The 25,933-nt window shown below is 53.0% G+C and overlaps 1 protein-coding gene across 2 annotated transcripts in view; it reads right to left on the bottom strand.

The window, feature by feature from the left end:
- The window catches only part of Kcnb1 (potassium voltage-gated channel subfamily B member 1), an 80,593-nt gene extending 55,416 nt beyond the window's left edge, over positions 1-25,177 (bottom strand). The window contains exons 1-2 of one of the 2 annotated variants that reach the window (XM_051185959.1): positions 25,053-25,177; positions 23,297-24,028 (exon numbers count right to left, since the gene is read on the bottom strand). In XM_051185959.1, coding sequence (XP_051041916.1) covers positions 23,297-23,863 — 567 coding nt within the window. In that variant the 5' untranslated portion in view covers positions 23,864-24,028; positions 25,053-25,177. Of the gene's footprint in view, positions 1-23,296; positions 24,029-24,559; positions 24,725-25,052 lie in introns of those variants that run through there. The other variant, XM_051185968.1, reaches the window with a different exon arrangement.
- Positions 25,178-25,933: the final 756 nt, after the last annotated feature.

Below are 25,933 nucleotides of genomic sequence, written 5' to 3'. Positions count from 1 at the left end.
TACTTCCAAAACTACTTACACCTACTTCTTCCTGGATGTGTCAGAGCAACCCCATTTACATAAGAAGAAATGAAGCCCAGAAAAGTGACTGTGGCTACTGAGTGGGTCTGAGCGAAAAGATAGGGTAAGAAGGGCTGGTGAGGGTCCAGGAGGGTCCAGGAGGGTCCAGGAGATGGGAGCATGTGCTCGCTGTCATTGGGGATGCACACTCCTACAGTCACCGTAGAGAACAGTTCTGCGGTCTCTTGACTGGAAGTACTAAGCCAGGCGGTGCTGGCATACACCTTTTCCAGCACTCAGAAGGCAGAAGCAGGCGGATCTCTGTGAATTTGGGGCCAGCCTGGTCTACAGAGTGAGTGAGTTCCAGGACAGCTGGAGCTGTTACACAGAGAAATCTGGCTGAAAAAAAAAAAAAAGTACTGAGGGCTGGAGAGATGGCTCATAGGTTAAGAGCACTGACTGCACTTTCTGGGGACCTGTGTTTGATTCCCAGCACCCACACGGCAATTCACAACCAGTTGTAACTCCAGTTCCAGGGTATCTGACATACTCTTCTGGCCTCCCCAAGCACTAGACGTGCACACTACACAGACATACATGAAGGCAAAACACCCATACACATTAAATAAAATGTTTCCAAAGGGAATGGGCTCCGTTTGGCCAAGAATGTCTGTACCTGCATGCTTATTACAGCCCTATCCACAAGAGTGGAGCTATGAAATCAGCCCGTGTCCATCAGTGAATGAATGTATAAAAATATGTTCATATGCACAGTGAAAGATTATTCAATCACAAAAAGGTGAAATCTTGCCATTTGCAGCATGGAGGAGCCAGGAAAACATACATCATGCTAAGTGAAATAAGCCAGACATAGAAGGGCGAGTACTAAAGAGTCCACTCAGAAGCAGATTCTGAAACAGTCATTCTCACAGATGTAGAGCATAGAAGAGGGAGGCCAGGGACCGTTGGGGTTGGACAGCTGCTACAGTGCAACAGAGGAATAAACCTGGTGTCCTTCTGTGCAGTGGGGCCACTAGAGTTAATAACATAATGTGTCTTTTAGACTTGCAAGAAGAAAGGAGATGACAGAGCTAATTGCCAACATGACAGAATCTAGAATCTCCTTAGAGATGGGCCTCCAGGCATGCCTGTGGGGGTCATCTTGAGTGTGTTCACTGAGCTGGTAGGTATGTGCACACTGTGGGTGGTGCCATTCCCTAGCTGGGATCCTGCTTTGTATAAGTAGAGAAAGGGAACTGGGCAGCTTTGCTTTCTGGTTGTGGATATGATGTATCCCGCTGCCTCAAGCTCCTTTGCCTCGATTCCCCTGCTGTGAGGGACTGCAACCTGGGGCTGTAAGCCAGAATAAACTCTTTCTCCTTTAAATTGGTTTTGTTAGAGTGGCCTATCACAGCAACAGGAAGGAAACTAAGACAGAGGGTTTTGAATGCTAAACGTTTGAGGTGGTGTGTATGTGCTGATCCGCCTGCTTGCATCAACATTCCATACTCTGCCCCGTGACTGTGTGTGATTGTTATGTGAATAACATTTTAAAAATAAGTTAAAAACTTGGCCTGAGGAGACTGTTCAGTTGGGAAAGCATTTGTTTATCTTGCAAGCACCAGGACCCGAGTTTGAGCCCCAGAAACTGCAATCTTAAAAGGGCTGGCTTTTTAAAATCCCGGTGCTGAGGAGGTGGAGGCAAGGGGATCCATGGAATTCACTGACCAGCCATGCTAGCCTGTGAGCTGCAGGCCTGTGAGAGACCCTGCTTCAAGGGAGGTGGAAGGCTCCTGAAGAATGACACTCAAGGCTGTCCTTTGACCTCCACATGCATGCACACATGTGCACCCGTACATAGAAACACACATGCATATATGTGCATGATTGAAAGAAATAAACATAAGTCAAAAAGTTAAAGCTAGTGTCAAACCCAGTGTCAAACCCCCAGGCCTTCTGATTCTAAAACTCACACTTTCCCCATCCCCCACTGGGGACTTTTATTTTACAAGGCAGGGCTTTACCCCTTTATTGTTCTCCAGAACCTAGGAGAGTACCAGGCAAACACATGGTGGTCAACACATGCTTTTCCAGTGACTGGGTATAGTAGGGAGCTGTGGGGAATCCCTTGTTCCCGGACTTCCTTTCATAGCTCAGGGACCCAGAAAGGGATGTGGCTTGTTGAAGGTTCCACAGTGCCTCAAAACCACTGACCTTTTGTTTCCTTTCTGCTTGCTTTCTCTGTCTCTCAGCCTGAGCAGGCAAGAAGGTTCAGGAACCCTGAGGGACTCTGAAAGCTGAGCTAATGTGGAGCTGGCACGAGGCCCCTCCCAGCTTCATTAAGTCGTCCGGGGTCGGCACGAATGGCTGCCAAGCCAAACCTCAGGAACGCTACCACTGAAGGAAACAAGGCCCAACTGGCCAGAGCGTTTGCTGGAGACGGGGGAGGCTGCGTTCCTGGCAGACGAGGCAAAAGGAGACCAGGCCAGCCTTTAAAAGCCCTTTGCAAGCAAGCGCTTGGCCTGTGGTCCCTCTGGCCAGTGTCTACACCAACTCAGCAGAAAAGGCCAAACCTCTCAGGCCAGTGGGGACAGTGAGCCTGCCCTGCAAGTGAAGGCAGGGAGATGCTGGGGAGGGGATGTGCAGCCAGCATGTGGGCAGGGAATGCTCCGCCCACTTCAGGTTGTACCAGGGATCCTGAGGCAGAGCCAGCCAGGGACAGGGGTTCTGTTGTCTATGATTCACTGAAGAATCAGAGCAGGGCAGGGGCTCAGCTGAAACCTGGTTTTGACCTTGATCTGAGCCTATGGGAGCTCTGGGTGCTCTGGTGGCACAGTGCAGTCCATCTGGAAGCAAGAGGACCTGGCTCTCCTGTCGCCGACTCAGGGCTTCTGGGGGTGACAGAGCCAGGGCACACGGTGACCTTCCAAGTATGAGGGGACAGCTGCGATGCGCAACCCCCAAGCAGCACCCGTGCAGTGCTCCCGGCAGTCAGGTGTGGCTGTACCATCTGCTCATGGGATGTTAGGGGAACCCTTGGGCATTCCCATCCCAGATGCCCACTCTGCACAAGCCCCTCATAAGCAATGAGAGTCAGGGCAACCTCAGAAGCAGCCACACCCAGCCCCCAGCATAGGCCACTGAACGCAGCCTGAGCCCTCGGAGGGCATTGTTCACACCCTCGGGTTGATGGCACACTAATGGACTAATGTCCATCTACCTAATGTACTCGCTCCAGAGTTCATGCAATCAAAGAGGGTTTGGGGATGGAGCTTCTAGGCTCAGAGCCCATGTGCCTGCTTGGGGTCAGCCAGAGAACAGACCAGGCAAATGAAGATATGCAATGAAGAAAGACAAGATTGCTGGGGTGGGTATAGGGGGACCCAGATCACAGAGGATGGAGAGATGTGCTTGGCACCAGAGGACACACAGATAAGGGACCTCAGGTACCTGAGGATGTGCCTGCAGCCTCCACCCCAGGTGACAAGGACTCACAGCTATAATGTCCTGATACGAGACCAAGCTATAACTCACACTTGGGCACAGAACTCTACAGTGAGCACCCAGCCTAAAGCTCAACACTTTGAAGTGAGTAAACTGAGATCAAGATTCTGCCCCTGGTAGCTGAGTGGTGGTGCACACCTTTAATCCCAGCACCTGGGAGGCAGACACAGGCGGATCTCTGTGAGTTCAAGACCAGCCTGGACTTCAAGAGCTCGATCCAGGACAGACTCCTAAGCTACACAGAGAAACCCTGTCTCAAGAAAAAAAAAAAAAAAACAAGATTCTGCCCCTGGCTTCAAGAACCAGGCTGAGAACATCCATTAACAAGCATTAATCAAACACTTACTGTGTGCCAGGTATGGATTCGTGGGACACCTCAGTAAACCGCCAGAAGTCCCTGCCTCACACCTAGAGCTCTAGTGAAAATGCGGAGGCAGGGAAAAGGGGCGACGTGGACACTGCTACATAAAAGTGGATGATGAGGGAAGCAGTCGAAATGTCCAAAGGAGATCTTTGAATACAAACCTGAAGGGAGGCAGCCAGCCAGGCCAATAACAAGAGCAGCCTGTGCCAAGGTGCTGAGGCAGGTTCGCAATGGAGGTAGGGAGAGAGGTCAGAGGGACATACGCAGGAATGATCCCATAGGGCCTTTTGGACACTAAACACTGGCTTTGAGCGACAGGCCCCATGGGATGACGTTGAGTTCTCTTAAGACAGCTTTGGCTGCTGCGGGGAGAACAGACACAATGAAGCAGGGGTCCAGTGGAGAGTGGTCCAGGTGACAGGTGGCATGAAGTGGGTCTACAGGCTCTCTACCCCAGCACGTTCAGCATTCAGGACTAGAACGTCCAGGTGGTAAGGGGAGCCAGCCTAGGAACGTCTCCACTGTGGCTGCTCAGCGCTGTCCTGGCCCTCTCTCTACGCATGAAATGCTATGCGTGCATTCACCTCACTGGACACCAGAACTGTATCCAGACATCAGCAAATGACCCCGGGGTCAAAGGTCAGCCAATTACAGCAGTCAGAGGAGATAACAGTCAGATGCCAATTTTCCACAAAATGACCTCAGTGCCGAGGCAGGACAATCTCCAGCTTCAGCCTGGGCTCAATAACAAGACTGTGTCTCAAAATCCAAACCAACAACAGAGGTGAAAATAAAAAAACGTAATGGCGACAGCCCTCCTGGATTTAAATGGCTCCGTTTTAAGCGATTTTACAGCAGCCCCGACTTTGCCTCTTGGCTCACAGACCGGAAGTGTTTACCCCTTAAGAAGCTGCTGGCCAGAGACGCTAATGGGGTGGTGAAAGGGGGTCAGACTGCAGACTTCTTGGGGAGCTGCGCCCTGGCATCAATGTGGGGTGACTCCAGCACAACACACGCACAAGGCATATGGCTCAGCTCTCCGTTTTCAGCCCTGTACCTGAATCAGATGCTAGGATGGGGGAGTCCCCCTCAGAGGTGGACGTGGAGAGGTGGGGGTTTCACTTAGGGCATACTGTTGACGAGCTCCATTTTGTAGATGGAAAAAGCCCCAATTCCAGAGTTAGTATGCTCATCGGACCCCAGCTCAGGGAGGGACTCCCTGCAGACCCTGGGCAAAGAATGAGGGTTCTCCAGGCCCCAGTGTCCACTGGGAAAGGCTGTTGCGGGGAGGGCTGAAGCACAGGGCTGGGCTTCTGCATAGGGGCTTTTACAAAGAGCCCAAGGCCCTGAGAAAGTGCTTAGGTGTCCCGAGAACTACAGGAGGATCTGGGGTCTGGGGAGAAACTCAGCTGTCTGGGGCTTGGGAATCACCCTGTCCTAGGGGTAGAAGTTCAGTTAAGGTGCCTGTGGGTTTTCTCTGCTCAACAATTCTCAACAACCCCAGAGTAAAGATGACCTGAAGGTCTCCTAGGTCAGCAATGTGTGTTGTAATGCTAATCATGGTTGTCAACTTGACTACACCTGGAATAAACTAAAACCCAAGTATGAGGGCTTTCCTTTCCTCTCCTTCCCCTCCCCTCCCCTCTCCTCCCCTGCCTTCCCCCCTTCTCTCCTCCCCTCCCCTGCCTTCTTTTTTGTTTTTTCGAGACAGGGTTTCTCTGTGTAGCATTTTTTTGGAGCCTGTTCTGGAATTTCTCTCTGCAGATCAGGCTGGCCTCCAACTCACAGAGATCCGCCTGCCTCTGCCTCCCGAGTGCTGGGAGTAAAGGTGTGCGCCACCACTGCCTGGAGGGATTTTCTTGATTGGATCATTTGAGAGGGAAAGACCCACCATAGATCTGGGCCACACCTCCTGGTGGCAGCCGCATAGAAGGACTTGAAAGGAGGAAGGTCGCATTCTTTGCCTGCCTGCCCTCACTCACTGGTGTGTTCATCTCTCCTGCTGCAGAGGCTTGTGTTCACTGGTGTTAGAATCTGCCTATTCTGGATCCCAGCGTAGACTGAAGACCAGGGCTCCTCAGGAACCAGATTGAGACACGTGAGACATCCAGTCTCATGGGCCGAACAACAGAACAGCTACCAGATTCTTGGCCTTTTGAATATGAATATGAATATGAATATACCATCAACCATACTTCGGCATTCCTGCCAGACACAGGAGCCTAGTGCCTCCTCCTTGGGATAAAGGGGCCATCTGTGTGTTAGCGAGGCATCCAAATCCCAGTTGCCTCCTTCTGGGGCTATTTCCTGCAGGGAACCAGAAAGTCTGATGAGGACCAGAGAAGGTGGCCCCCTCTCTGGGGACTAGATGACCAGCGTTTGTTTCTGGGCAGCTCACATGTCCCACATGGTAGATTCTTCTGGAGTCCCCTTTAGAGCCATTTAATCTGAAGCTCAAAGGTGAGAAGGGGACCCAGCCGCTGGTACAAAGTCTCCCAGGTGACCTTATCAGGCAGTAAGGCTGATGAGGGTCAGGACTAAAGGGTCCACTGCAGGTAGTGTGTGTCCCATGCAGGCACAGGTTGACAAACCCCTGGGGCTGAAGAAAGGGATTGCCCTGGGTTGGTCAGGATGGTGTGTGTGTGTGTGTGTGTGAGAGAGAGAGAGAGAGAGAGAGAGAGAAGGACAGAGAGAATCCTTCTAGTCCCAGCAAATGCTCTGCACCAGAGCCTTGGAAGAATTGGTGTCAGTCTCCCAGTACCAGAAGGGTTCATTTCCCAGGAGGAAATTCAGCTCTTACCTCCACCCTTCCAACTGTCTGGATCCAGCTCCTATTACCAAAACCAGGTGGTACCTGTTTGTCTATCCATCAGGGACTCTAGCCACGGGAGCTGTGTGGCCTCTGGCAAGCTGCTTGTGAAGTCAATTCCCTTTTCATCCACTAGATTTCACTAAAATAAATGAGCTAGGAAAGAAACTGAAGCAAGTCCCACATTGGGCACCTCCAGATTTCACAGTGGCCTGATACCCAAGCTGATCCTTCGGCCCACACTCCTCCTTTGTCCCCAGCAGACTGTGTCTCCAGAGTGTCCGACAGGAGCCAGTCCTGGGCTTCTGCCATCAAACAAGACTTTGCTAGCCACCTCCATGCTGGGACTTTGGGAGATTGGAGACGGCTCAGAGGGGAATTGAACCGTAGGCTGTAGGTCCTAGAATCACAGTCTGGCCATCATCTTAAACTCCTGTATGCATAGGTAAATAGAGCAGAAGTAGGCTCTGTGTGAAATGATCAGGGGATTTGATCATCTCTGAAGGAGCAATAGCTATTCATTCATTTGTTCACAAATATTTATTTCGTGACTATTTCATGCTGGACAAAGTTTGGGCAGTTTGGGGGGAAATGAGTTTATCCTGCTAAGGCCCTCCATAGGGGACAAACTGACATAGAAGGATGAGACAGACAGGAGACAGGAGAACCTCAATGACTGGCCTGTGAGAAAACCATGAGAAGCTCTGAGGAAGAGGTGGGCATGCAGCACAGAGGGTGTGGTGTGTGAGCTTAAAGGATGGGCCTGGGGCATGCCAGCCAGCATCCCTACCAGCCCCTCCCCTTCGGGCAGCCCCTGCCTCTCCTACACCGTCAACAGACTTTAAAGGTAACTGTTCAGTTGCCCTTGTTCCGCCACGAATGAAGCACTCTCAGGACCACAGGGCATTCGCAGTGACCACAGCAAACTATTCCACTTCCCCATCTGCCTCTGCTAGCCACACCTCCCCACACTGTGTAGCCACAAGCCTTTGGCACATCCTGTAGCCCTCGTCCAACACCATTTTCCCTTCTCTGGATGACAGCGTGGTGAGATCCTCCAGGCCTCCCCGAGAGCCCGGGCCTTCATCCCAGCACTGCATGGAGATGACAATGGACCCCAGGGACTGTGGTGAGTTGGGCAGGAAAGCCAGGCTTCCACTGCTGGCTGAGGGAAGGAAGAGCCTACTGGCTAAGTAGAGGCTTGGGAACCTTCTGTGGTTTCCATTTCTTCAGGACTGCTGCCAGGACGACTTGATGGAGTCTCAGTGGCATGCAGGGGATGGGGGTGGGGGGATGAGCAGAGAGCCACAGCCTTTTCTGCATGTACCTGCCAGAGTTCTGACCTTGAGCCTCAGAATTCCAGCTCTGGACATGAGTTCCATCGTGGAACTGACCTCGCCTGCTGGTTTCTATCACACAGAGCGATGCTCTGGCCGCACTCCCTGGGTCCAATTATGGATCTGAGGGCTTTGACCAATGGTGGCAGTGACCTTGAATTTGATTGGTGGCATTCCAATACAGGACACAGAGCAGTGGGTCTGAGTCCCTGGGTTCCCATGTGAAAGTCAAACCTCAGGCACTCCCACCCTCTGGGAGAATCTGACCACCTAGGTCCCGCTGCCTGAAACAGAGCTGCTATTTCTCCATAAGGATGCAACAACACTGAATGATTGAATGCTTCCTTCCAGGGGCTGGGATGTGGATCAGCAGGTTGAATCTTGCCCAGAGTGCACAAAGCCTGGGCCTCCATCCAATGGTGGCACACACCTGTAATCCCACAGCTCCAGAAGTGGAGATAGGAGGGTCAGAAGTTCAAGGTCATCCTCTGCCACAGTTCAAGTTTGCCTGCTGGAAATCCACCGAGTGTTCAGTTGATGAGTGAGGAGGAAGATGGAGGGAGCAAAGACTTACACTCTGCATGCCACACTGCCCTGTGCGTCATCTCCTTCTGGCCTCTTGACAGCCTTGAGGACTTTATTACTCCCATGTCACAGATGAAGGATCTGAGCTTGGATCTAGTTCAGTTGACAGCCTTGACACCGAGGTTTGCCTGCTTTGGCCTCTGCAGTACCCTTCCCTTTTGGATCTGTTCAGAGGCAGGGTGAAGGGCTCAGAAGTCACTGACTACTTAGTGGGTTTAAGATTTACCCATGAATTGCCCAGTCTGGTGTTGGCGTCTGCCAGGGAGATTACTTGTCTTGGAAGCCAAGGCCCACCTGGGTGGAAGCCATTCATTTCGTAAATCCTTGCTACCCTGGGCTGTGTTGGTGCCAAGAATAAAAAGACGGAGCAGAGAACTGAGGCTGTGGCTGTGGCTATGGCTGAGGCTGAGGCTGAGGCTGAGCCTGTGACTGTGGCTGAGGCAGTGGCTGTGGCTATGGCTGAGGCTGAGGCTGAGCCTGTGACTGTGGCTGAGGCTGTGGCTGAGGCAGTGGCTGTGGCTGTGGCTGAGCAGTATAGTGTCTTCCTGAAACATACCAATAAGGGGCTAGGACCCTGGCTCAATAGTACAACACTTGCCTAGAAATCCCAAAAAGGATTTGGGGTATGGTCAGCAGTAGAACACTGGCCTAGGATCCATCAATGAGAAGTCCCACCTTAGCCCTCAGTAGTAGTGTATTTTCCTAGAATCCCCTAGGGAGGGGCCGGGGACATGGCTCAGAGGTAGGGCATTTGCTTAGCATGTGCAAGGCCCTGAGTTCCAGCCTTAGCACCACAAAAAATAAAAGATGGTTAGCACAGCTTATGTCAAACAAGTGTGCCACAGGGTAGTCAGAGGAAGTGTCCTACATGTCTACCAGCCTGTTTCAGGATGAGGATGCTGGAGGCTGGCTTTGAGTTGGGGACTCCTCAGACCCCTCCCTAACTGCTGAAGGCTTGAGAATGACAAGAGCCCAGGAAGGCTCTGGTTCCGCAGCTTTGGCACGCATGAGGCCAGACCACATAAATCAGTGCACCAAGGTATAAGCCTGCAATCTAGCACGTGGGGTGGGGTGGAGACAGACAGGAGGATAAGGAGTTCAAGGTCATCCCTGACTACATAGAGTGTTGGAGGCTAGCCTGGGCTACAAAGACCCTGTCTTAAAAAACCCTCCATCTAAAATGATAAGCTATAAAGTGCCTGTAGCACATGGACACTTGTGCAATAGGCTCATGTTCCCTATATACTTTATAGCTTCTTTTTCACATTGAACTTGGGGTAGCCTGTGTGACATGTCACTTTCTCTGCCGACCAGGGCCCAGTCCATCTCTCAAGAGCAGTGGCCAACCTTTATAGCCTTGTACTCTGGTCTGCTGCAGCCCACACTTGTCCTTACCTGGAACCCACCCCTGCAGCCCTTCCTTCTAGCTCCTTCCTGTTGGCCTTCCCATCCCCAGACAAGGAGTGTGACAGTTCAAAGAGCCTTAGGCCATTCTGCATGGTGGGTGGCTTTAGAGGCACCTTAGGGATTACCCAGCCATGCTGGGCAGTGTTTCCAAAGCCCACTCTAGGGCTGGGGAGACAGCTCAGTTAGTAAAACGCTTGTTGCTCAAACATGAGGACTCAAGTTCAATCCCCAGAGCCAGGTGTGATGTGAGCCTCTGCATGTACCGTGACCACACCATACCAACTTATAGGAAATAAGAAGGAATCAAACCCTTCATCTTAACAAATTCAGGTGCCCAAGGCACATATGCATTTGTTTTGGGACAGGGTTTCTCTGTGTAGCCCTGGCTCACCTGGAACTCACTCTGTAGACCAGGCTAGCCTCAAACTCACATAGATCCTCCCAGTTCTGCCTCCAGAGTGCTGGGATTAAAGGTATATACTGTCACTGTCCAGGACGTTTTGAGTTCTTTGTCCTTTTGAAGAAGGATACCCCATTTCGTCTTGGCTGCACCTCATAAATGTGTAGCTGGCCTTACCAGTGGGTGTGCCTCAGGATTTAGGAGCTCCCAAGCCCCACTTACTTGCTCTATTCCCATGGCTGTTCACATCTGGCCCACAAGAGTACAATGAGCATTCTCCCAGCCAGATGCCAGCAAGAGCTCAAATGCTTACACTTCCAGGGGTGTAAGGAGGGACAAGGGGCCGGACCTTCCATGAGACATGCTTTCAGAGCCTCGTGGAGCTGGAGAAGCTATCTGTGCTCATCAAGGATGGAGGTGTGGCAATAAAGCATGCCATGAGGTCGCTGGTGCTGCTAGGCAGGGCTGGGGAAGGGAAAAGAGATGGACACCAGCACTGCATCAGCACCCTGCTGGGCACAGAGTAGCACCATGAGTGAGATGCTTCATTCCCGACATTGGGGGCCACTGTGCCCGTTTCCCAGCTGGGGAAACAGGCTGAGAAAGACTGAGGTCAGCAAGGGTCGGATACTTCACAGACCACACATGGGGATTAAGAGCATCCTCCATCTCTTCCCAGCATGCATGGTCCTTATCTCTTGGTCAGAGTAATTCCTGTTTCCTTTGGAGAAACTCCTCTTTCCCATTCTCAGACCATCTCAGCACCAACCATTGATGACCCAGATGCAGCTAAGTGATTGGCTCAGACATGGGCCAATGAAAATCAGCTCTGACTTTTTGCTAACATTGTTTTGCAAAGAGAGAAGCCTGGAATGCCAGAGGCCATGGTGGTGCTTCCTACTGAGAAACCAAGGTAAGAACAGAACTTAGAGATGAAGGAAACCAAGTCCTGAGGGCATCTGTAAGCTCCAGACCCCAATGTTCCTGAAGCCTCACCTAACTCAGAACTTTCCAGATACAGTTTTTCTTGCAATACCCTGAGCTGCATTTCTGTCACCTGTAACCAGAGGGTGCTAACACTCGCCTCCTCGGCCCCCAGCACAATGGTAACACACACTAAAGGGTTGTTGCACAAATAGGTGGCATCCAGACACATGCACACCCACTTAACCTGAGGACTGGCAGTTCTGGAGAGGAGGAGACCATCCCTGGGCTGGGAGGGAGGACGAAGACAAATCACAGCCACAACAGGATCCCTCAAGGATGAAGAGGCACATTTACTGTGGGAACAGGTAGGAGATTTCATGCAGATGCAGGGGTTCAGTGTGTGGGTCAGCGGTGAGCGGACCACTACTGTCCCCGCTGCCTTGGACTGTCTTAGGTGCCTCTGCCAATCAAGGCTATCTCTGTGACAAGTAGGGTCTACATAAGCTCTGAGGGGGCAGGGCCAGCCTGGCCAAGTCAGGGCTGGGCACTGGCAGCTATTATTGAGTATGACTGTCTACTTTTAGAAGCTTTGTGATTCACCCACACCTAGCAGGTGTGAGTGATAGCATGGAGCTGACAATAAACTCTGTCCTCACAAAGCCTGCTCCTGCATGCCAGGCCACAGTGGCCAGTTATGGTGGAGGCCAGTCCCATTGCCAAGTAAAAGTGAAGCGGTGGGAATGTCAGGACACCTCAAGAGACCAAAGATGTCTCTGTAACCCAGGGCAAAAGGCCTCTTCTCTGCGCCTACCCCACAGCCCTCATTCCACAACACCCCAAAGCCAGGCACAGTGGGGCATGTCTGCGATCATGCCTTGCAAGCAGCACTCGGGAGGTGAAGGCCAGGAGATCAGGAGTTTAAAGTCATCTTCAGCCATATAGTGAGTTCTAGACCAGCCTGGGCAACAGGAGGCTTTGTCTCAAAAAACCAGAAAGGGGGCATGTATTCCATCCCGGAATATTTCCTAAGTGTCCTGAACAGATGACGACGCTGACAGCGGCCACAGTGGCATTTCTCACTGGAGGCAGTCACTCTCCACTGAATGCCTGCCCAGTGAGCATCCTTCTCTGTTGACTGTCTCCCAGTTCCTCTGTGTGGTGGCCACAGCGCCATCCATGTCTGTATTTGTCTTACCCTACCTCCTCCTGGAAGGCCAGGGTTATGGGGGCAGCATCTTTGTCTTTCCCTCTGCGGGGACCCCGACACCCAGCACACTGCTGGGCATACAGCAAGAGCTCAACAAACCCTGACCAGGCCCCTTAGCAACAGCCTGGGCTGTTTGTTTATGGTTTTGGCTCATCACAGCCATTCCATCACTGTCCTTACAAGTCAGGGCTGCAGCTAGCTCCATTGTACGGTGGGGGAAACTGAGGCACTCCACCCCAGGCTAACACTGGCCAGTGCCCAAGACTCCCTCACACAGACTGGAAATCTGTACCCACTAGGCTTCCTGGAGCTGCCGCACAGACTCACAGACACTCTGGATCTAGGATCCAGCCACTGTGCTCACTCCATTTGGCCTCCACCCTCTTCCAGTCAGTCCACTGTACCTGCGATGAGCAGGATTTACCTTTGGCTTGATGATGCCCAGTTTCCATGGGGCACTCAGCATCCTGCGATGGACCCTGGACACAGTCAGCCACACACCCCTGGTCTGTTCCCAAACAGGAACAAGGCTGAGGGCGAGGAGTTGGGGCGTGTAAGGCCCCAGACAGGCTCCTCAGTGAAAGGCAGTGGATGTGGCTAATGGTCACACTTCTAGTCACGTGTCAGTGATGACAGCGATGGTCACCCATCCATCAACAAATCCCTTTTTTCCCAATTAGTAGGAATTCTCGGCCAGCTCTGTGACAGCCTCATTCACTCACTCACTCACTCATTCATCTTATAGATCTCGAGGTTTTATTCTGTGGTAGTCATTGCTCATTGCTTCAAGCATTGAGCAGACAACCATAAGCTAACCAGACAAAATCCTGTTCTTTAAAACACATCCAAAGGATGGGATGAGAGAGGAACCCACAGTTCAGGGTTATCACACTGTGTTTGTGTGTGTGTGTGTGTGTGTGTGTGTGTGTCAGAGAGAGAGAGAGAGAGAGAGAGAGAGAGAGAGAGAGAAGCCATCGGAAGGGTTTGGACAGAGCTGGAACAGCCTGGAATACAGAGTAGCCCCAACTACAGACTGCCAGAACCACTGGCATCTGAACAGATCTCTGAGCACAGTGGGGGGTGAATCATGTGACTGTCCTCAGGGGGACTGACCCCAGCAAAATCAAGAGCTAGTGAAAAGGCCCGGGATGGGAAAGTGCCGGTTTGTGGGGAAAGAGAGGGATGAGCAGAACTTCGTGGGGGGAGGGGGGCAGGACAGAGGGGTGAGGAAGGAGGGTCAGATTTTACTGTTGTTTTGAGACAGTCTCACGTAGACAAGGCTGGCATGGACTCACTGGGAAGCGGAGGATAACCTTAAACTTCTGGTCCTTCTGCGCCAGCTTCTGGGTGCGGGGCTGTCCGTGTGCACCACCACTCTGTCTATGCAGCACTGGTGACAGAATCCAGAGCTTCCTGCATGCAAGGCCACCTCTCTACTGAAAGCTACAGCTTCAGTCTGCATGGAGGATTTTGAACAAAGGAACCAAATGCTGGGTGTGGAAGGCAAGATGTGGGCTGGGGTGGGGGAAGCGGCGGGTGGGCGGGGCTCGGGTAAGAGGAGGGGGCGGGGACAGCAGTGGGTGGTGAGCAGTGACCACACTTCGGACAAGCATCCAGAAGCTTCAAGCTCCCGCTGCCATGCCTCCCTCACCACCCTGGCCATATCCCCTTCAACTGCAGCCAAAACAAATGCCTTTTCCAGCCAGCTTCCATAGGTGTAAGAGCGACCTCATGAGAGTCGCCTGAAAATGTCTGTTGTCCCACAGAATGACAAGTGCCCCTGACCCAGAAGGCCACATTAGACCCTTCTAGAGCTTCTAGAATGTGGGGCCATTGAGCTTTAGCGCTTTCCTCCCAAGCCACAACCTGCATGGCACTTCCTGCCACTCAGAGTCACCTAGGGAAACGGGCAGCTGGGAAACAGCATACCGGCAGGAAGGAATGACACTCACTCCTCAGCTTACAGCACAGCACAGGGCCAGAAGTGAGACCTGAGCCACAAGACTCAGAAGGGAGCCAGGGGCTGGACCACACCCAAGCACAGGGAGCAGAAGCAAAAGATATAGGTGGGCTGAGGATGTGGCTCAGCTGGTTTGCTCAGCATGCTCAGAGTTCTGGCTTTGATCCTAAGCACAGCCCTTGGGAGGTGGAGGCAGTTCAGGGTCATCCTGAGCTGCATGGAAAGTTCAAGGCCAACCTGGGCTACACGAGACCATGACTGAAAGGCAGAGGATCTGGACTTCATCAAAGTTAAAAGGAGCTATGCTGCAAACGCCAGCCTCAGTCGAGAGAACACACCCACGGGGCGGGGGAAGACAGTTGCGAACGGCACAGCTGATGAAAAAATGGATGTCCTGAATATAGAAAGGGCTTTAAAGGCTGGGAGAGGCTCGCTCCGTGGGTCAAGTGCTCCCTGCAGGAGCATCAGGGCCTGAGTCCAAACACCAGAACTCACAGGAAAAAGTGGGTGTGGTGCTGCTGGGGGTCAGAGACAGGGGGATCCCTGGGTGTGGTAGGGCTGAGAGTCGAAGACAGGGGGATTCTTCCCAGGCCAGCCTAGCCTAAGATGATAGTTCCTAGTGAGTGAGCCTAACTCACAGAATAAGGTAGGTGACTCCTGAGGAGCGACACTCAAGGTTGACCTCTTCCTCCAAATGCCCAGATGCAACTCCCCACCCCTCCAACCCCCACTAAAGAGCTTTTATAGCAAACCACAGAAGTCAAGTAATTTAATTTTAAAATTGAACAAAGGATGCTGGCAGGTTGGTTCAGAGGGGAAAAGCATTTGCTGGCAAGCCTGATGACCTTAGTTAGTCCCCCTGGGACCCACTTGGTGGAAGAGGAGCTCCAACTCAGGAAAATTGTCCTTTGTCACCACACGAGGGCTGTGACACACACACCCCACCCCACATGCACACATAGATAAAGCTTATTAAATAAATAATAAAATAGTCACCTGAGCAAAGGGTCCAAGTATGTGATATTCAGCCTCCCTGGTGTGAAGGAGGCACAGGGGGAGTGGACTCGTCCGGACAGTCACTGACACAAACCAAAGGAGCCAGGACACAGATGGAATCCTAGCACTGGGGAGGCTGAGGCAGGAGAATGTCTAGTTTGAGACTAGATTTTGTTTTTTAAGTGGTCCAGTCATGATGGTACACACCTTTAATCCCAGAGCCTGGGAGGCAGAGGCAGGTGGATCTCTGAGTTTGAAGCTAGCCTGGTCTACAGAGCGAGTTCCCGTTTAGGATAGTCAGGACCTTGTCTCAAAAAAAAAGTGGGGAGCTGGAATAGTACAGATGTAATGAAGCTGGAACCCTTCTGCTTTGTTGGTGGGAATGTAGAATGAAGGATAGAGCTGATACAGAAACATCTTAAAAACTACACCATGTTGCTTTTGAGACAGGGTTTCTCTGTATAACAGCCCTAGCTGTCCCTGCACTCACTTTGTAGTCCAGGCTGGCCTCAAACTCCCAGAGACTGGCCTGCCTCTACCTCTGCCTCCTGCTGGTATAAAAGGCATGTGCCACCACCACCCAGCCACAGAATTGAATCTTAAGTACATGTGGTAAGATATTGGAAGTAGCCTCCTCCGGACAAGTGGTTAGCAAGCAAACACCCCCTGGGACTCAGGGCCTTGGCTCCATCCTGAAGAGGAGCTGAGTGCCAGCCTGGAACAAGGTGGCTGCAACACCCATCATTCTGCTCCTCCAGCAGTCAGTGGCTTAAGAAAGCTGTTGCTAGGGTGCTGAGTCCCTGACTACCCTGGGCTCCAGTGGCCAGAGAAAAAACCTGCAGACTTCCATCGAGCATGTGGCATTTGCTCAAAATTATGTTTTGAAAGGGGTTTATTTATCCCACAGATGGATGAAGAGAGACAGTAAGACACTAAACCCCCCAGGCACCAGGGTTCCCTGTGTGCCCCTTATATGGGTGAGCATTAACTTCCAGGGACAATTCAATGAGGCGGCCAATGCTGTGGATCTCACACGGCTGTCACCTGGAGGAACAATAATACTTTGCCCCAAATCACACAGTTCAGAGGGTGTCAGGCAGCCCAGCTCCTCAAAGAGGTTCCCATCCAGGCCACAGTGCTACCAGTATGGAGTTGGGGGAGGTTTAGAATATGTGCCTAAGCATGAGAGCTCGCCTCCACTCCCATGCTCCCTTGGCCAGCACTGTGCCTTCCTAAGGGCCCTCCGCCAATTTCCAGCGCTGTCACTCCTCCCCTGGAGTGGGGACCAGAGATCCTGGATCACAGATGAGGCAACAAAGACCTGGGGAAGGCCCCGATCTTGGTGTGACTAGGTCAGCCAAAGGAGCATTGTGGCCGCTGAGTTCCCCTTGCCTCAGTGAGGAGCCTGGATTCATCAAGCATGACTTCAGTGCTTTTCATGCATGATCGTATTTCACCCTCCCTCAGCCCCAAGGGGCGGGTTGATCGCACTCTTATTTACAGAGTGGGAAGCAAGCAAGGCTAGGAATAGTCCAGAGTCCACAGCCAGGAGAAGGCAAGACTCACATTCAGCTCTGGATCAGAACCTCCAGCCGGATTCTGGGGCTCGAGCAAGCCATCCCTGTAAGTCACACAGGCCTCCGAGATGCCTGCCTGGCACAGAGCACAGGCGCCCTGGATTCCTAGTGGCTCCTCGGATCTGATGGTAACACACAAATCCTCCTAGCTCAGGTAGGAAAGCTACAAGCCCATCAAGCCATATCCAGCACCATAATAGAGCACGTAGCTCGAATGGGGGCTCTGAGGAACTGCCAGTAACCTGGGGGGGATTCTGAGGGACTGCCAGTAACTGAAATGGCCATTTGCCAAGTGCTGCCTCATGCCAGGAACTGTCTAGACTCTTCACTTGATCACGTCCCGGGCCTGCATGGCGGCCTTCTCCTAATTCCCATTTCCTACACAGGACTCCCAGGAACAAAGGGATTCACCCACACACAGGCTTGGTCCTCAGAAATGATGAGAAAAAAACTCACGTGCACCGGACCTCACAGTGGGGGTAAAATTCTAGCCTCTGTCCCCAGCTAAAGGCCACTCCCCCTTTTCATATAATATAATAATAATCACCCTTCTTATGTTATGTGCGTACATACAGGTAGGTGAATGTGTGTGGGGGGCATGTGGAGGACAGAAGACAGGCATGTCATTCCTCAGTCACTTACCACTTTGTGTGTTTTGAAACAGGGTTTCTCACTAGGACCTGTGGCTGGCTAATTAGGAGGGACTGTCCTGTCTTCACTTCACCAGTACTGGAGTTACAGCTGGGTGTCACCATGCCTCCACATTTTACCCTTACAATTTCTCTTTTTCTTTCTTTCTTTCTTTCTTTCTTTCTTTTTTTTCTTTTTCTTTTCTTTCCTTTTGTTTGTTTGTTTGTTTTGTTTTGTTTTCATGACAGAGCCCTGGCTGTCCTGGAACTTGCCCTGTTGACCAGGCTGGCCTTGAACTTAGATTCACCTGCCTCTGCCTCCTGATTAAAGGCGAGAGTCACTCATCACTCCAGGCTTTACCCTTATAATTTCTATTCTCAAGCTACACTTACATTTGAAATCTCTTGACTCATTAGAATATCCCTGAGGGTGAGTATGGCCACTGCCCCCCCTGGGTGGACAAACCCACTCAGATGGTATAACTGGTCTATCCAAGCTTGAGAAGAATCTGGGTCTAAACCTTGATGTAGTTTGAATGATAATGAGTCCCATAGGCTTGAGGAACTGTTTGGGAAGGGTTAGGAGAGTGGCCTTCTTGGAGGAGGTGTGTCACTGGGGGAGGGCTCAGAGGTCTCAAAAGGCCAGGCCAAGCCCAGTCTGCCCTGTAGATCTCAGCTATGGCCCGAAGGCCATACCTGCCTGCTGTCACGATCCTTGCTGTGATGGTCACGGACTAAGCCTCTGAAACTGTAAGCAAGCACTAAATTAAATGCTTTCTTTAAAAATTAGCCTCAGTCATGGTATTTTGTCACAGCAATGGAACAATAATTAAGACACTATTTCCACCCCTTTAACACACGGTTACTGATCCCTTTAGCCCAGGCTTAGGTGAAGGCATGCCACTCCATGGAGCCGGTTTCCTTTATTGATAAGGGTCATGTTTTCATTTATCAAACTCATGCTCTCCATCTGAAAACACCAGCCACTTGCTTTCCCAGATTCCCTTACCACTACAGCATGAGTATGTGATCAATGGCCAAGACTGTCAGGAAACATCTACTAGGGTACTCCTGGGAGAGTTTGTCCTTAAAGGAAAACAAAATGGAGCTGATTTTGGAGCACAGAGAAAATATCCCTCCTTGAGGGGTAAACATCTTTGTGTCTACATTTGTGTGCTGGAACCTGACAGTTACCTTCTGACATTCGACATCAAGCATAAGTACCAAGTCATTTTCGGGGTCTAGAGAAGCAGAGAGATACAGAGAATATTGAATCCTGAGCTGGCGAGATGGCACAATGGAGGGCTGAACTTGCTACCAAGCTTGATGACCTGAGTCCAATTCCCAGGACCCACATTCGGAAGGAGGGAACCAACTCTCACAGGCTGTCCTCTGACTTTCGCAACAGTGTTATAGCATGCATGAGTAGACACACAAGAAGTAAATAAATAATAAATAAACATAACAAAACACATGAGGTTCAAAACAACAACACTTAGGGCCAGAAAGATGGCTCACCAGGTAAGGAGCTTTTCCATCAAGTCCGATTCACACCGTGGAAAGAGAGGACTGAGTCCCCCAAATTGACCTCTATACATGGTCTCACGCACATACAAAGCAACAATGTAACTAAACACACACACAAATACACACACACTCACACACACACATATACACATTCACACATTCTCTCACACACACACTCACACACACACACTCACACACACATACACACACACTCACACACACACTCACACACGTATACACACACATACACACACTCTCTCTCACACACACACTCACACACACTCACATACACACACACTCTCACACACACACACTCTCTCTCTCTCTCTCACACACACACACACACACACACACACACACCACACGAATTCTGATAGGGTCACTGAATCATCAACTCAATCAACTCAACCCAAACTTGTGATACCCTGGAATGGCAGGAGACATGCTGCTGTGACACATCTTCCTCCTTATTGAAGCTACTTTGAGTTTTCTGCTTTGTCACTTACAATCCAAAGATGCTTTAATGGGCTCCCCCACTGCCCAGGAAGGCTGAAGAAGGAACTTCTGGATCACACCAGCTCCAGAGACCACTGATCTGTGCCCAGCACAATAACACTCTGGCAGTTTGGAAGCTGTCTTGGAGCTTTAATCTGCAGACTCTGGCCTCACACATTAGCTCTCCTCACACCCCCTGAGAGAAGCCTGAGAGCGTTCCCAGAGAGCAGAACCTCAGAGGAAGCCAGGGCCGGCTCCCTGACAGAGCTGACCCTACCTCCCAAACAGCCTAATGGGTTTTCCTCTCCACTCCCTGAGGAAGCATCCAGGGCCCCATGGTTGGTTTGTCCCTCACTTGGCAGAAGAGCCCATCAATTATTCACCAGCTCGGCTCAGTCTCCCCAGGATACTATCAGGAGGAAAGTGATTGCTGCCCTCCCTGCCTAGAGAAAGGACACAGCAACTCAGCGCAGATCCCAACAGCACCCTCCCACTAGAGCTGAGTGCTAAGCTACCACAAACACAACTGCACCGCAAAGTGGTCTTCAGTCTTCATTTTACAGATGGGAGGCAGGAAAGGGGGAGTTGAAAAACGGCCTCGGGCAGGAGGGTAGTGAGAAGTTGGCTGCTCATACAACCCTGCCAGTCCTTTCTCTAGAATGTGAGAGGTGGCCATTTCTGCACCTCAGAGCTACCTTGAAATGATCCATTTGGCCCTTAGACTGTGTGTTCTCTGAGGATCACCCCCCGCCCCTCTCCCCCAGCTCATTGGCTTTGGAGCTTGTCAGATAGGGTGGGCCAGGTGCAGGTGATAGAGAGAGCCGAGTTTTAGGAAGTTGAGCTACAGGAAGCCTATGAGAAGGAAGTGGCTGACTGGTGGCAGGACCCTGAGATAGTCAGTGCCTGATAGCTGCTTGATATATTCACCCATCCACCCATTCATCCACCAATCGACCCATCCATGTATCCACCCACCAATCTATTCATCCCCCAATCCATAAATCCATACACCCACATCCACCATCATCTACCCCCCACACCCATCCATCTACTTACCATCAACACATCTACCAATACATCCATCCATCTACCTATCCATCCATTATCTACCCATCCACCCACCCATCCATCCACCTATCCATTCATTCACTTACTCATCCATCTACCAATCCATGCACCCATCTATCCATCTTCCCATCCATCCGTCCGCCAATCCATACACCCATCCATTATCCACCCATTCACTCATCCATCCATCCAAACATCCTAGACCCAACAAACCCCTCCATCCTACATATTCAGAGCCCTCTGAACCAGGCACCATGATTCATGCTATGAACACAGCAGTGCATATCTTTGTGGGTGTAGAACAGAAACATGTGAACCAAATATGATTTAAAATAGTGTTTAAAGCTCATACAGGAAAGATACTGCACATGGGAAGCAGTTGGGTAGGGGACTGTAGCAAATGGGGACATTCAGAGAAGGGGCTCATGAAACCATCTGGGGAAAGCTACTGTCGGTAGCCACAAAAGTAAATGCAAAGGTCCTGGGGCAGAACAGATCACAGCCTGTTTAGAACAGTAAGGAAGTCAGTGGGACTGGGACCACATGAGCCAGAAGAGAACAGGAAAGATGAGCCTAAAGAGCTCCGAGGGCCAGTCTAGACCTCTGATACATGGTGGCATGTGGATTTTGTGCTGCATGTGACAGAAACCTCCGTGGGTTTCAAACAGATGAATAATGCAATCTGGCTTACACCTTGGGCTGCAGGGGAAGCAAATCGATGGAAGGACCTTAGGGAGGCACCTGTGGCCCCAGTCAGAACAGGGCATTCCAAACTTCAGTGGGGGGGGGGTGCATTTCTGGCCACTTCTAGAGGTGCATTTTGTGACCTTAGGCAAATTACTTTAGGTCTCTGAGCTTTGCATTTCTTAGACACGGTGCTCAGTGGCTGTCAAGTTTCTTTACCAACAGCCAGCGAGCCTTCCCATTTCAACTCTGGCTGCAGAAACTGCCAGAGTGTGAGCTAACTGCTCAGCCTGGATCACAGTGAGGTCACGCTGCTGTCCGGGTGAGCCGATTAAGTGGAGAAAGAGGAGAGACTGCTCATTCCCACACACTGCCCGTGCCCTGCAGCCAGATGCCAACTCTAACACAGTCGTTTCTTCTTGGGGAGGGCAAATCCCCACTTCCTGCCCCTGGATCTAGTGTCTTAAGGACAGGCAGGTGAGGAAGGAGGGGCCTGCCTGGGCCTCAATGGGCTGAGCAGCGGGGGAACCTGTGTCAGGCCTAGAAATAGCAAAATAAGTCTGTTGATCCTAAGCCGGCTAAGGGTGAGCACCTCTCATCTTAGAGGGTGGCTTTCTGGACACGGAAACTGGGGACGGATTATGGTCAGAGTCTCCCAGGAGGAGGACCAGGCCCAGGGGCCTCTATATCCTCAGAGTCCAGGCGTGAGAGAAAATGACTGTAGGATCTTCATATGTTCCACTAGACAGCCCTTTCTGTGTCTACTGCAGCCTTCTTGAGCAACTTAATTCTCTAGAAATAACCCCAGAGTCCCCTCTAAGAAGGGACCAGTGAGGGGCCAGTTGAGCCACCAAGACTCCACACTGAGAGGCCAGGTTGGCCAAGAGCCAGGCCCTACTACTAAGCTATGGCTGGCTGAGCATAGAGCCATTCGCCTCTAGTCCTCTCTCCTGGTCTCTCCTCTCAGAGACATTCTTCTCTCTTCTTTCTGAACTTGATCTCTCTGGATTCCCACACATCTCTTTTCTGGGCCCCTTCCCAACCTCCCATGCAGCCCTGAACACACTGCGCTGTCATTTACTCCTGGCACCCAACATGCAGGCCACGTGAGGCAGCCCTCACCCCCTCACCCTCCAGACACTCCCTGGTGCCAGTCTGACTCAGGAATTACACCTGCTCCGGTCCTCACCCCAAGCCCCTCCTGGCCCCCAAGGCCACAACAGCTCACCCTGTGTGATTACATCACTCCTGTCTCTTTCCCTAGGCTTATTTTCTACTTTGATTTGGAAATTCACATCCTTCTCCAACAGCCAACTGAAACTGCACCACACTTCAAGTACATAAACAAGGAGCCAGCCGGGCCCTCACCCACAGTCCCTTAGCGAAGGTTTGGGCAAGCCTGTCCTTGCCACTAGGTTTCCCTATCTTATGTCATCTCCTAAAATACCCGTGCGCACCTCAGCCTCCATCAAGCGTGCCTGTAGGTTACGTTTATACCCTTCCTTGGTGGCAAAGTGGGTTATAACACGGGGCTAGATACCACGACTGCAGGGCTAGCTACTGCGGCCTGGACTTAGGGCCTGGAGGGCAGGACACCTCTGCTCTCATTGCGACTGTAGCATTTTATAGTCCTATAAACGATTCCCCGGTAACAAAGTGGGGGTACACAGCACTGAATCATCCAAGAGGGAGGTCTTATGACCCATGGGAAGGGTGCAAGAATGGTGGTCCTTGGAGAACTCACTTGCAGTCCCTTCTCATCAAGAGGAGTTTGGAGCCGCAATGTAGGCCTCCATGAGTGGAGCAGACCCCAGACTCACCTTGGCGGCTACCGATGAGTTGGGCTTCTCCAGGAGGTCCCAGAGTTTCTTCCTCTTCTCCGCGCAGCACGTGTTGTCGAACTCCTCGCCCTCCCGCTCCCGCAGTGTCTCGGCCTCGCGCTTCAGCTCCTCATTCATCTGCTCCTTCTTCTGGTGGTAACGGGCCTGACAGCAGGACTCCAGGTAGATCTCATCGATGCCCCAGTAGTCCAGCTCCTGGCTGAAGCTCAGCGCGCACATCTCCTCCATCATGTGCAGCCGGCCCGTGCGGTAGAAATTGAGAATGGAGGTAAAGGCGCCCGGGTGGCGGTCAAAGAAGTACTCGTTGTCCTCTAGGCTGTAGTCGTCGCACACCTGGAGCAGAGAGTCGTGCGTGTTGCAGTCCCGGAGCTTGCCCAGCCGCGTGCGGGGCAGGCGGTCCAGAGTGCGCCACAGCACCTCGTGTGCCAGGCCCCCGACGTTGAGGCGCACCCTGCGTGAACACGCCTTGCTGCGCACGATCTCCATGGGCTCCGGCGGCAGCGAGCTGGTGGAGCGCGAGCCATGCTTCGTCATGCCCGCCGGCATCGCTGGTCCGGCCGCCCCCGCCCCCCCTGCCCCCCCAGGCCGCTGTCACTCGACGGCAAGGCCCGCTGCCGCGGGGGCGGGGGGCGGGGAGCGCTGCGGGCTGCTGCGGTGCAGAGGTGCGCGAGGGCGGGCGTCACCGCTGCCGTCTCACCTCCATCCCGACGGCTGCGAGGCAGAAAGCGAAAGCGGACGCGGGTCAGCGAACGCGCTGCGAGGTTCCTCCCCCAGGGTCCCTGGCGGCCTTGACCTTCCCGAGGCTTAAGCGGCTCAGAGGGGACTGGGGGGGAGCAGGGGGGGGAAGAGACTGATGGCCGCTGTCCCTCCCGCCAGTGCTGAAGTCAGCCCCACCCCAGGACCGAGGGAGGGGGTGGCCCTCCGGGCCGAAGAGGCCCCCAGGAGGTTCCCAGGAAGCCCCACCCCCGCCCTGGCGCAATCCGGCCGCCCGGGGCGCTGTCCGCCCCGTCGAGTGCTGAAACTCCCTGCTCTGCGGGTCTCGGGATGGAATGCCCAACCTGGCTCCGCAATGGGGAGGCAGGGAGAGGCAGGGAGAACTTTTCTTTCTCTTTTTAGTGAGTTCTCATCTCCTCCCACCCCAGGTTTTGGGGTGGGAGCATAGCGATGGCATTGGGCTTGCTTTTCCTAAATCTTAAAAGATTTTGGATCGAGTGGGGATTGTGGAAGCTACCAGATGCCCACCTGTCGGAGGTCACCAGGCAACCCTGTCCTGGGGCGACCCCACTCCTCACAACATCAGGACTCGAGGTCGCTCCCGAGACCAGGTGAGGGTCGAAGGAACCAAGCCAGCGGGGTCTACACCTCCCTGTGCGCCCCTCACCCTAGCGCAGGAGGGGCGCGGAGTCCTCTGGATCTGCCTGCTTGATGCTCCCCTCCCTCCCGCCCCCTCCCCCTCCTTTCTCCTCCTCCCCCTCCTCCCGCTGCTCCTCCTCCTCGCTCCTCCCGGCAATGGCTTTTTATAACTCCGGGTTCTGCGCCTTTGCCCGGGCTCGGGAGGGAAGGGGTGGGGGAGGTGGGAGGCGGGGAAACCAGCGGAATCTTCTGGCCTTTCGGAGCGTGCCCTCCTCCCGCCACGCACCGGTGATTTCGGGGGGTTCCCGGGGCCCACAGCACGCCGGGCGCACGCCCCGCCCCCCGCCCCGGGGTGGGCCCGCGCCGTCCCCGCCACACTCACCCCCAGGGCGGCCGCCTCCCGGGGCCGCGCCGCGCGCATCTTGCCGGCCGCCCGCGCCCCCGCCCGCGGCAGCGGCGGTCCCGGGGCCGGGCTGGGCCTACCCCGGCCGGGCGGGCGGGCGGGCGGGCGGGCGGCACCGGGGCTGCGGGGCGCGGGCGGGGCGCTCTGCGGGGCTCGGGGACTGCGCGGCCCGGGCGATCCGCGGCGCCTCCGCCTCCACCTCGGGCTCCGGCTCGGCTTGGCGGCGGCCGCGGCTGCCTGCGCGAGATCAACAAGTCGGGCTGAGCTTCGGCTCCGCGCTCGCCGCGATTCTGTCCCGCACTTCGGAGCGCGGCGAGTGGCACCGAGGCGGGACGGCGCCACCTGCGGGTCGGAAGCGCGCGCGGCTTAACCCCTCCGTGCCCGGCCCGGCCCTGGCTCAGGCCGCGGGGCCCACCCAGGAGGGCCGGCTGCGTCTCCGCCACCACGAGGCTGAGTGCCTACTGCATGCAGGCTCTGCACGTAGATACAGCTGCGAAGACTACAAGCCTTTGGGTCGCGGGGCTGCCGGGAGAGCGACTGTAAACAGAAGTAGGGGACTATGTCAGACAGACTAGATGCTGGGAGGATGGGAGAGCTGGAGAAGGCAGGTGGCGATTTTAAATAGCTCTTGCTTCGATTCCATTCCAGACTCTAAAATCAAATTCTAGGTTCTAGAGAAAGGTGGACAGTATGCCTATCAACAAACAAACACGCAAAACGAGTGGGCAGGTGGCTGTTTGCTGCTGAGGCCGGGTGAGGGGGCAATAAAGACTTAGAGCTTGCATGACCTGATCAGTCACTCACCCATTCATGCTAGCTTGGATAGCTGCTTCTGGAAAGCTAAATGTCAGGCTCAACCA

The sequence above is a fragment of the Phodopus roborovskii genome, unplaced genomic scaffold (assembly GCF_943737965.1).
Source record: "Phodopus roborovskii unplaced genomic scaffold, PHOROB, whole genome shotgun sequence".
NCBI classification, from domain to species: Eukaryota; Metazoa; Chordata; class Mammalia; order Rodentia; family Cricetidae; genus Phodopus; species Phodopus roborovskii.
Note: the sequence above shows the minus strand (reverse complement) of the source record. Positions and strands in the feature narration are given on the sequence as shown.